Raw genomic sequence first — 12,769 nt, forward strand, 5'->3', positions numbered from 1 at the left:
AAAAAAAAAAAAGATATCAAGCCATAAAAAGACACGGGGGAATCTTACATGTATATTACGTGAAAGAAGCCAATCTGAAAAAGGCTACAGCCTATGATTCCAACTATATGGCATTATGGAAAAGGCAAAACTATGGAGACAGTGAAGAGCATGGATTTGAGGGATGGAGAGGGATGAATACGCAGAGCACAGAAGCTTCCTAGGACAGTGAAAGTACTATGTATGGCACCGTAACAGTGGACACATGTTATATATACAGAAATGCTTTAAAGTTTTTTTTTTTTTTTTTTTTTTTTAAGAAAAAGAATAGTTTATGATCCTTCATAAAGAAAAGCCAATATAAGACCTGATTTGGGGTGTCTGCTGTTCTATTGCTTAATGTAACCACTACTGGCCTAAGACCTTAGAGGATAAAAATATTTCTGTACTTTAGGATCACATTTTTGTGCTTCAGATATGTTTTAATGAATTTAACTTGAAGTACACTACTTTATTTCATTCCAAGACAAGTTCAGGAAGATGTTGAGAGGAAAGAAATGTCAGAGGTAAGAAAGAATCATTTCTCTCTGAAGAAAAATTACTGAGTTTATTCCAAAATTAAGGGTTTCAAGGAGGTAGATCTAATTTGGCACATTTTTCACTCACACTGTTATTAAGAACTTCTCCTTATTGAAATTCTTTGGATCAGATTGTTGCTGGGGCTGGCTTCAAATGCTTGATTACATTTACTGACACTACTACTCACTGACATTTCCAAACAGCTACTATGTGCCAAGCTTTATGTCTGACACTTTATATGTATTTTCTTTCTCTTTTAAGATATCTGTTTTAGTTGTAGATGGGCACAACATCTTTTTTATTTATTCATTTGTATGTGGTGCTGAGATTTGAACCCAGTGCCCCACACATGCTAGCCAAAGGCTCTACCATTGAGCTACAACCCCGGCCCCTCTTTTTCTTTTTTTAATCTTAATTCTCTGCAGTTCTAACATCAACTCTGCATGGACACATTATTTTTGAAAACTTACACATTGAAATTATTATGATTCACAAACATTAACTTTCTAAGATTATATAGGCAGTGAATAGATTAGCTAACATTTTCAACCTTACTTCTGTCCAGCCCCAAGACCCAGTTGTTTTCCATGATACCACACTGTCAAGTTATTTTGGAAAGATTTTAACCCATCCCTGAACACTTTCTGTAAAGGTACTAATATGTTCCTGTTACTATTTCTTATCTTACCTCTTATGTTTCTACTTTTAGCATATATTCTCCCATCTTCTGATAACAGAAATTCTCAGCCCTTCTCTACTCTCATTCCAAGCAAGATGGCCGAGGGGCTGGCATACAACCCTGGTCTGGACAGTCAGCATATTCCATCCTTTTCTTTGGAATGACTTTACCAGATATAGTCTTGATAAGACTATTGCAGGCCTTCCGTACGAATCAATATAGAAGATAAACTGGTGCTACTGAAAGTAAGATGTAAACTGGAGACATTGGGAGTCATCTTGTTCTTTTAAGAATGCCTGAGAATGAAGCCAACGAAGAGAACAAGCCCCAATAAGACCATTCATACTTGGATCTCACTGCACCTGCTTATGCTCAATGATGTGAACCATACATTTCCTGTTTTGATGGGGAGGTGAGCATAGGCAAGTATGAGGTGGGTTTCCAGTCTTCTGCATTCCCAAATAATAAACTGCTCTATTTATTTAAAAATGGGTAGGTCACCATTGGTGGTGTGATGCAGTTGCTTTGTAAAACTGTTCAGTTCCTCAAAATTATTAAACAGGATATAAACTCTAGGGACTATGCAAGTCTACTCCTAGGAATTGAAAACACACATCTACACAAATGTCACAGTAGCATTATCCATAATAACTGAAAAACAGAGACAGCCAAATGCCTATCAACTGATGAATGGATGAACAAATGTAATCTATCTACGCAGTGAATATTATTTGGCAATAAAAAGAAATGAAGTACTACAACATTTATAAATCTTGAAATTCTTTAGCAAAGTATTAAGAAGCCAATCTTAAAAGACCATATGTTAGGTTACTCCATTTATTTAAAATGTCTAGACAAGGCAAATCCATAAAGACAGAAAGTAGATTAATGGTTGCCAGAAACTGGGGAGTGACTGGGAGGAATAAAGATTGTGTACAGGCTTTCTTTCCAGGATGATAAAAATATCCTAAAAAAATTAGATATGGAAATGGTTGCACAACTCTGTAAATATAGGAAACCACTGAACTGTATATTTTAAATGTGTAAATTGTACACTGTATAAATTATATCACAATAAAGCTACTATTATGTTTGTAGCTTGGCTTTTTAAAATTTATACTTAGAGTTCAATTTTACTATTCTACTATGGAAAATATAAATTTAGAGTACATGAAAGATTTTCTCTGATTATATGATTCTAAATTGTCCAATATAAAACACTCTCCAATAACATTCTTTAATGAAAATAAAAAATCAAGGATATATTACAAATAAAAGAAAAAAACAAGGAAAAATTACATAGTCTTGATACTTCAGTACACATAATTAGATTTTTGTATAAGTTTCACTAAACAACTATACAGTAATATTTAAATAAATCCATTTGTTTTATATAAAAGAAATACCCTAACACAGTAGAGTCTCATAATGCCTTGGCAAACACCAATTTGATGCTTTAGAATTTTAATGTATTGTTAACAAATTTTCAAACTCAGGCAAGTTTAGAAATGTCTTCATATTGAATTCCTTCAACTCTGCGTCCTTTTAAAGGGCCCTACAAATTAAAATAATTTAGAAAAGATTAAAAACACATGTATTTAAAAGGCAAAAAAATGATACCACACTTATGGATAAAATTTACTTTTTCCATATCCCTAGAATATTATGAGGTAACTAATATTTCTGTACATCTGTGCATTTAAAAAATAATCTATGGCATTCTAATTAAAAGCTACCATATTTTCTTCAATATTTGAAATATGTAATCAGTAGACATAGTGACAGAGACTTCCCAGCTGTGCAGTGTCTTCTCAGTTTCCCTAATAAGCAGCTGTATTTCCTGATTCCCTTGGTGGGTTGATGTGGCCACAAATGGAGCTCCAGCCCATAGGCATGAGCAGAAGCTATGGTCCAACCACACAAGTTGCCTACCCGCAGTCTGTCATGCTCCTCTGTGTTCTGCCTGACATGGCACCTGCAGGTGCCACTTCTTAAAAATGGCAGAGCCACTAACTGGAATGACCCTGGCTCTCCAAGTTATAAATCAGAAAAGAACTCTTCCGTGATGAATAATACCCCTTTTAAACTTCATACATATCTATCTATCTAGTTTGTGCCATTATCCATTGAGGTTTCTTTTTCCTTTTCCAAATATTATTAAAAGCAATTTAACAACTCAAACTCATGTATCAAGTGAGTTGTGATAGTTAGGGCTGGTCTTATTACAGAATATGGGTCCATCTTTAAACATATTTTCTTCCTCTCTTCATATCAACAAAAAGGAAAAGGGGAAAACTTCAAAGGTAGATACAATCTGGGAATGCAGGAGCTAAGAATATGGGCTCCTAGGGCTGGGGATGTAGCTCAAGTGGTAGCGCACTCGCCTAGTATGTATGAGGCACTGGGTTCCGATCCTCAGCACCACATAAAAATAAAAACAAAGATATTGTGTCCACCCGAAACTAAAAAATAAATATTAAAAGGAAAAAAAAAGAATATGGACTCCTATCCTAGACTGCCAAGTTCAGCTCCCACCTAGAGCAAGCAACTTAACCTCTGCACTTCAGTTTCCCACTCCTGTCTCTGTTCTGGTATCCCCAGTGGGTAAAAGAGCAGTGCCTCTACTATTGAGTTGTTGGAAAACATATATATTAAATGCTCCGAATAATACTTAGAACTTAATATGGGTATAATCACAATACTTATCAATACTATTAAATCTTCTGGTTTAAAATTGCAATGTTGACCCTCTCCTTTGCAAAGTATAACACTAACATGATGATGATAACAATCACAATCACAACTCTAACCACGGACTGAGACTTTTGGGGTGGCGGGGTGGGGAGGTACTGGGAATTGAACCCAGGGGTGCTTAACCACTGGGACATATCCCCAGCCCTTCTTAATATTTTATTTAGAGATAAGGTCATGCTAAGTTGCTTAGGGCCTCACTAAGTTGCTGGGGTTGGCTTTGAACTCACGATCCTCCTGTCCCAAGTCGTTGGTATTACAGGTGAGTGCCACCACACTCAGTGAGACTTTAATATTTTTCAACCAAGAACCATAACTTGTGTTAAAAATGCTTTTCAAAATGTCAGTTTTTAAAAATATAATAATGATTATACTTAAAGGAAATAAGTTTCCAGATGAAGCATGATCCAGATCGAATCTTTCATCACTGCATTTAAGGGTCTACAGTCAATTATACTTGTCTGATAAGAACTGCACATCTGGAGAGTAAGAAGGGAACCAGACATTTGGGTTTATTAGACAAATAGCTAAAAAAGATGAGGCTATATTTAGGAATACATTATCAGCTATTAAAAATCTGCTCTCTAAAATAATAAAAATAGCAGGAGAAACAACTTGAAAAGTGATTCAAGGAAAACATGGGGACATAAGAGACAAACATGCATATATAAGTGCAGACATTTTTGTTGTTGTTTAAATGTGGGCATGCTGAAAAAAAAATGAGAAAGAAACAAAAACTAGAAGTGAGTTTCCTCTTTTGGAAGCATGTGTTGCTTTGTAACCAACCTAAAAGCCTATACTGTGGTTTTGCTCCTAGGCCCTATCTCAAAAACAACCCTGTGAACAACCAACCCACCAAAAAGAAGAGAGAACTGTGGGTTTATGGGGAGCGAGGGAAGAAATTAGCTTTTGATGAAAATCATACCAACTGTGAATCAATATATCAGGCAGAGAACCTAATATATCCTCCATAGGTTGATCTGTGTTTCCTGAGGATGGAAACATGAAGCAGGCTCTACAGTGGACAGGACTATGAAATTAAAAAGTAAAGGACAATCAATCTGTCAAGGAAATGTGGGATTTCCCATCATTTCATACTGATTGAGTAAGAAAGAAAAACTTGAGTTTTAAAAAACCCAAATCTGTAAATTTAGTCAGACCTATATTCCTCAATGCCAGGTAAGAGTCCCTTTTTTACTTTTATTCCCTTATATTTATGTTAGTAAATGGTAGTTTCTACTTTAGTATTGTCATGACACTTTTTTTTTTTCTTAATTTACTAAAGTGTGAGTTCTCTTAAATAAGGATCTAAGTGGTTTTTCCAGAAAGTCTTTCTGAGACAAATATTCTCTCACAGGTCCATGGGTTTAGGGAGCCTATGATTTCCCAAAGAGAAAACATAAAATTTGGCAATTAGGTACAATTTTTTGAAAAAAGAACCCAAGCTTTCATCAGATTCTCCAAGGGATCTATCACCCCATCCCCAAACTAAAACCTACTGTACTGGAGATGAAATTTCTTTTGTTTAGATAAAGATATGGCAGTAGTTTAGAGTTCTAAGAAAAATGTTAATTTTAAGAAATCTCAGATCTCACCCAAAGACCTGTCAGTAGACTTATAGTTTAAAGCAAACAAATAATTTTATTTATATGTCAGAGTTCTTGAAATAACTGGGTTGATTTCTGCTACCTTAAGTTCCTTAATAAAGAAGGGGGACATTTTGAAAATTTATTGATACCTGTGGCTCCTTTTCCATCAACTATGATTACATTTTTCCAATTCATTTTACTATTATATTTCATTAGATGTGTGGGAAAAAAAGTCAGGATATAAAATTGTCCATCTTGTATATAATTTTATAAAATGCAAAGGCTAAAAAGGAACAGAATGAAATATTAATGGGGGTTTTATCTTTGGAATTATGGGCATATTTTTAGAATTACTTAAATTGTATTTTTCAGATTTTATATAATGAGTACACATTTCTTTTGTAACTAGAAAATAAAATGCTTCACGAAGGACAAAGTCACTAGAAAAAAATAAGCTTACAGATTTCTATATAGGAAGGAAGGCAAACAAAAAACCATATACTCTAAAATTAAAACAAAGTTCAATTCAATTAAAAAGAATTAAGATACATTTTTACAGCATTTTCAAATTTTCATCTATTTGCAAACAACTTACAGTTTCAATGACTATTGTAGCTGAGAACGTTTTCTCGTTGATGGATTCTAGGGTACCTTCATTTCCTCTGTACCCTCCATTTAAAACCAGAATTCTTTTCCCTATAATAGAAATGCATATAAAACTTAATGCAAAGAAACTGTCCACTTTTTTCCTACCTTGTTACAACAAAATGTTTTACAATGAATATAATAAAAAACAAAAAACTTCTCTTGAAAGTTCTTAATCATGTTAAGAACTATGTGGTGTTCTAAAGTTTATAAATATTTTGATTACTCTAACGTTATAAAACCCCTCATTGTTTTCAATTTTTCTTAAAGGGATATGTTTTAATTTTAGATCGCAAGGTGTATAGGGTACAGAAAATGTTCAGAGTCCAGAAGTATAAGAAAATTTATTTACATTGTCTTTTTTTAAAATTCATAAGATGGTTTGGCAGTTTTATAAAAATTTAAACTTATGTCTACTATGTGACAACCATTTGAAGCATTTACCGAAAAGAAATCATACATCCACACAAGGATTTGTACATGAATGTTCACAGTTTTATCTGTATCTGTAAACAATTTTAAACAACCCATATGTCCATCCACAGGTGTTTGGATAAATTCTGGTATATCTACATACTGATATATTCCTCAACAATACAAATAAACGGACTATAGATTCAACATGTATGAATCCAAAATAATTATGTTAACTGAAAGAAGTGAGACCCAACAACAACGTCAAAATAACCTAAATTGAACAACCACAAAACTAAGACAGCAGTATGATTTCATTTATATAAAATTCTGTAAAAATATGAACCAATCTTCAATGACAGAAAGCAGGTCTGCAGTTGCTTAGGAAGACAGAGGAAGCAAAAGTAGGGGATCAAGTGGGGAGGATTAGAAAGGAAAATGAAGGGAAGTGTTCATTGTCTTGATTTTAGTGATGGTTTCACAGCAGTACTCATGTTAAAACCACTTATATTTTTGATAAATGTGCAATTTATTGTTCATCAATTATACATTAATAAAGCCAATCTATAAGAAAAGTTTCATTTGAGGTAGAAAAATACAGAGTATGATACGTGGAAGTTCCTAAGACCAACATAATCAATGTACCCTCAGTGATATGTTCAAGAAGATTTTGAGTCAGAGACAATCTAACCCCATTGGTGTTTATAGTTAGATATGAATAAGGATCCAAAAGACAAAGATAGGTAAGGGAAAAAAAAGCAATAAGTAAAACAGACTTTTACTTGACTATTTCAGAGAGCTAAACAAATATGTTAATAATAAAAGCCTAATATGATTAATTTTATTGATATATGTCATGTTTTGTTTCAGAAGGAAAAAAAAAAGTTTTCCAGAAAGGGAAAATTCATTCATGCCACAAAATATCTTTATCAAAGGACTAGTCAAGTATTGTGACACCTGAAGCCAAATGGGGATCAGTAATATTGGCAGTTAATATTTCTGAAAATGAAACACATCTGTAACCATCAAGTAATGCCAAAAAAAACAAGGTTTTTAAGAATGGAATCACTTATTTTGATGGAATATATATAAGTGGTCTGAAAAAGGTTTACCTGGTGCTGGAATTACTGTCTCTAAATGAGTCTGGTCAAGTTTCAGCTTGTCTCCAGAATCAATCATCTTTACAACAGCTGTATATTTGTCAATTACTTCCTGTCATGTAAAATGAACACCTTTATCATAGAATATGTGAATACTAAGTGAAAAGAACTAATATAAATAAAATAAAAAGAAATGAAATTCCAATTGAATGATACAAGTAACTCCTATTATAAGTAACATCATTTTCTAGATCCCACACACATAATTTTTCTGTTAATGGTTCTCAATATAGAACTCAATTCAAAGCTTAGCTAAGGTTTTCACCTGGAAAGAATACGAGACTACTAATCTTCGAATAAGACTGAGAAATCTAGCAGGAAGGGCCACTTGCCTAGCTTAGACTACAGAAAAAAAGCAATTTACACATGCACAAGGCTGGGTGTTAGAATGAAACTATATTTAGGAAAGGCAGAAAAGGACTGGAATTTCAAAACCCTAGAGCAGCTAGTCTCCTAGGCAATACACAAGGAAAGTCCTCGTGAGACCTCTGGGGCATAATTATACTGTCCATCATTAACAAAAAGAAAACGTTTCACTGATTAATGGGCAAGGCATGCACAACTGAGATTTTTAAGCAGTAGTGATGGGATTCCTTAAATACTATTTGCTCCAGTAAGAAAACAGACCAAGGTTAAATATAAACTATGGTTGGAAAAGAAGTATTTTGCCAACTATTATGAATTCAGATTTCATCTTATGGAATAATTGGAATCTTAGACACAATAATACTTCTGCTACAAAGATTTAATTTTCAAGAAATACCAAAATAGCTTCACTGGGTAACCAGTAGCTTTTTTCACAATTTCCATGCATAACTTCATATTCTTACCTTAACGATACCCTTTTTCTTGTGATACTTCTCTCCAAGTTTTTTGGTTATAATTTTCACAATGATTTCCTGGAAAATAACAACAAAAAATGAAGATAAAGGAAAAGATAGAAATTATCTTTTCTAGGGGCTGGGGCTGTGGCTCAGCGGTAGAGCGCTCACCTAGCACATGTAAGGCTCTGGGTTCAATCCTCAACACCGCATAAAAATAAATAAATAAATAGATAGATAGATAAATAAATAGATAGATAGATAAATAAATAAATAAATAGAGGTATTGTGTCCATCTACAACTAAAAAAATAAAATAAAAACAACAAAAACAAAAAGGAATTATATTTTCTATATTTTTTTACCATACAATTTTTAATTTTTTTATTAGTTGCCCAAGTCAATACAATGATCTTGACATATCATACATTTGATTCAAATAGCATATGAATTCTCATTTTTCCAGATTGCAAGATCACACTGGTTATACATCCATGTGTATACATACAGCAATCCTAATGTCAGTTGTATTCTGCTGCCTTCCCTATCCCCCCCTCCCATCACTATTCTCTACCCATTCTACTGTAACACTTATCTCTCTCTCTTTCTCTCTTTTTTTTTCTTCCCTTCCCCCTCACACCCTCGTATATGTATTTTGTGAACCCATGAGGGTCTCCTTCCGTCTTCCATGCAATTCCCCTTCTCCCTCCCTCCTCTTTTCCTTGTTTCGTGGTAATCTTCTTTTCATGCTCTTCCTTCCTACTCTGTTTTGAGTCACCTCCCTTATATCAGAGAAGACATTTGACATTTGTTTTTTAGGGATTGGCTAACTTCGATTAGCATAATCTGCTCTAGTGCCATCCATTTCCCTGCAAATGCCATGATTTTGTTATTTTTTAATGCTGAGTAATATTCCATTGTGTATAAATGCCACATTTTTTTAATCCATTCATCTGTTGAAGGGCATCTGGGTTGGTTCCACAGTCTAGCTATTGTGAATTGTGCTGCTATGAACATTGATGTAGCTGGGTTATTTAAAAAAATAACCTGGGTTATTTAAAAAAAAAAAAAAAAGAAATTAGTGAGCTTTGCTAAAAAAGAAATTAGTGAGTTATAATCCTTCCCAGCATTGGCTGAATATTTCATTAGTAATCTTTTATTCCTTCTTCCTCTTTTTTGTCCAACTTGGTTACCAAGAGGAAAAAATTATATACAAAATCACTGATCTCCACAGTGAAGGTTTCTTGACATCTAGGACTTTCATTTGTAAATCTCAAATTCTATTAGTTCTGTCTTTCATAGATTGCTTTTCTTTCCAATCAAAACAGTGAAAGTGAGGATATTATATTGTTGGTATTCCCTGATGATAAAAACTCAGATTGCAAAAGTCTTACCAGGAATTAAAAGGAACTGAGCCATTGAGATTATGCATGAAACTTTCACAATGTTCTTTTCTCATTAGGTTGCTATGAGCATTTTGTCTTTCTCTGTCTGTCTCTCTCTCTCTTTTTTTTTTTCTCTTCTTTTTGTCAGTACTGGGATAGAACCTAAGGCCTTGCACCTGCTAGGCAAGTATTGAGCTACACCCTCAGCTCTTTTTATTTATTCTGAGTCAGGATCTTGCTACATTGCCCAGGCTGGCCTTGAACTTGTGATTTTCCTGCCTCAGCTTCTCAAGTTGCTGGATTACAGGCAGGCACCACCACATTGGCCTGCTTTGAACTTTTTGATACAAACATCATTATTCAGATCAGCTCTAGCTAAAAAGTATCATTGTTTTAAAGTATCTCATCTCAAATGGGAAAGAAATCCAAGCTCATTTCATATTAATGAATTCTGAGTTTACTGCTTTATCATTCTTCTTTTGTGATTTGGATGAGCTGTTCAAAAGCTGATAATGAAAATTAAACTGTCTGCTTGCTATATTTGCTGCAGTGATGTTACATTTGCTACTTTAAGTTAATGTAACAAATAGATGGTCATAAACACTTCATAAAGCCATGCTAAGAATTATATTCACAAAATTTTGTTAGGACTTTAGGAGGAGAATATTTAATAGTAGAAAGACATGTTTAAGAGAAAACTTGAATTGTCTTATTCTTAAGCCTCTCTTCTACTAAGGCTTTCTACATGAAGCCAATTAATGCCAAAACATCTTTTCTGATTTAGCTATAATATTTCCAAGTTAAATTTCTTAAAGACCTTCATGGGTTCATATTCTAGTGATCTGAAGACAATTCATTATATTATTGTACTTTTTTTACCCTTAGCTTATATAGATCTGTTCAAAACATTTCTAAATCTAAAAAATATAGTCCTGATGGGTGTGGTGACACACACCTGTAATCCCAGCGACTTGGGAAGCGAACGCAGGAAGTTCAAAGCCAGCCTCAGTAACTTAGTGAGGTCCTAAACAATTTAATGAGATACTGTCTCAAAATGAAAAAAAAGCTGGGGAGGGTTGGAGATGGAGCTCAGTGGTAAAGTACCCCTACGTTCAATCCTCAGTACCCAAAACAACAAAAAACAAAAACAAAACATAGAACTTAAGTAATTTCCATACCAGTGAGAAAGATTGACTATGAAGGCTTGAATTAGAATTCTGAACTCAACTTTCAAGAATACTTTCTCAAATCAGAAATTAATCTAAGTCATACCCTATTATTGGTTAAACCAGTTTCTAAAAGAATAATTATGGTACTCTGAAACTTTTAGGAAAATTCTACATCTCAGTAAGTCCAAAATAAAGCATCAATAAATAAGAAGAAACTTTTTAAATATTTAAATCACTTTAAATTATTATTTAAAAATAATAAGCAATAACCAGTAAGCAATTAAATATAAACCTTGAGTTTATAAAATTAAAATTTGCTTTTTTTCTACAAAGTACCTAAATGGGTATTTTCATAAGATATAAATTGAAAACCAATACTTCCATATTTACAATTCTACTAAATTTAAACATGGAAGTTAGGAAGCTTCAGTTGATACTTACAGGCTGTAGCCAGTAATCTGTTCGGGCTGTTCTTTTCTTTTCCTCTTCAATCTACAGAACACACAAGACATCCATAAAATTATCTCTTTAAAATCATCAATTTATTTCAAAATACCATTCTAGTTAGCAAAATATCACCATAAAATCCACATTGCACCAAAGACCAATGATACAATATGCAAACTCTGATAAATACAAATAAACATTATTTCTAACTAGTTTTTAATTTTAAAAAACCTTGGATTTGTGATAAAGCAAGTGAAGTGACTCAGAAACTCAGTAACAACCCCTACTTAGTCAATACTACAAGGTCATCCTCCAGCAAGCACTACAGTACCCTCTCCAGGTGTAGTCCAATGACTGTCATGAACTGGAACAGGTGGTTTGGTCATGTGGCAAAAACAACGAGTAGACCAAACTTGTACAGTATGGTTAGGGAGGCAGTCTAACAGCAAAAAGGAGGCTTCTGGTGTGAGTGATAATAAAACTCATGAATGAAAGAAAAGTACCATCAAGAGAGATGTAAATAAAAGAAAAAGCAACCAAAATGAAAAAGGTGACATGTGATCTTTATGTCTATACAGTACATCTTTTTCTTTCTCAGTGGCTTAAAGTTAACCCTAAGGACCAACTTTCAAAGGGATCCAAAATTGTAATTCTTTGGTTGATTCTAAACCTCATTTTAAATCTTCAATTATCAAATATGAACAAAGAACACTCTAAATTTAGTATGTATCATATTTAAAACAAGTAGATCTGGCTTTCCATTTTCTTTTAAATTAAACTAAATTAAAAAATTCCTTGTCAATGGTATGTGTGACCTCTGCAGTGTCGCTCCTACTTCTCTAATCTAAAATGTACCACCATGCTCTTGCTATGCTCTAGCCACATGAGCTGAGATCTCTGTTGCCTTAGGAAACTTTCACAAGTGTTCTCCCCACTCCTCACCCTCATTCCTCCTCGGCACTCTGTCACTCAGTATTTATAGGTCTGTTTCTTTATTGAATGGCTCCTTTACTACAATGAAAGTCCCATGACAAATAAGGACATATTTCTGTCCCTATTATTCAGACCCAGAACTTCGTACAATGTCCAGCACATAAAGGCAACTCAATATTTACTAAATGGTAGAATAACATTTCATGGTATGTTCATATT

At 33.7% G+C, this 12,769-nt stretch overlaps 1 protein-coding gene across 2 annotated transcripts in view; it reads right to left on the reverse strand.

Annotated features, from left to right (window-relative positions):
* Window positions 1-2,060: 2,060 nt before the first annotated feature.
* Kin (Kin17 DNA and RNA binding protein) overlaps window positions 2,061-12,769 on the reverse strand; it is a 28,397-nt gene continuing 17,688 nt past the window's right edge. Inside the window, exons 9-13 of one of the 2 annotated variants that reach the window (XM_015495189.2) lie at window positions 11,612-11,662; window positions 8,627-8,695; window positions 7,749-7,848; window positions 6,173-6,273; window positions 2,061-2,792 (exon numbers count right to left, since the gene is read on the reverse strand). In XM_015495189.2, the coding sequence (XP_015350675.1) occupies window positions 2,730-2,792; window positions 6,173-6,273; window positions 7,749-7,848; window positions 8,627-8,695; window positions 11,612-11,662 (384 nt within the window). In that variant the 3' untranslated portion in view covers window positions 2,061-2,729. Of the gene's footprint in view, window positions 2,793-4,184; window positions 4,468-6,172; window positions 6,274-7,748; window positions 7,849-8,626; window positions 8,696-11,611; window positions 11,663-12,769 lie in introns of those variants that run through there. The other variant, XM_048812653.1, reaches the window with a different exon arrangement.

This window comes from Marmota marmota, unplaced genomic scaffold (assembly GCF_001458135.2).
Source record: "Marmota marmota marmota unplaced genomic scaffold, marMar, whole genome shotgun sequence".
NCBI lineage: Eukaryota > Metazoa > Chordata > Mammalia > Rodentia > Sciuridae > Marmota > Marmota marmota.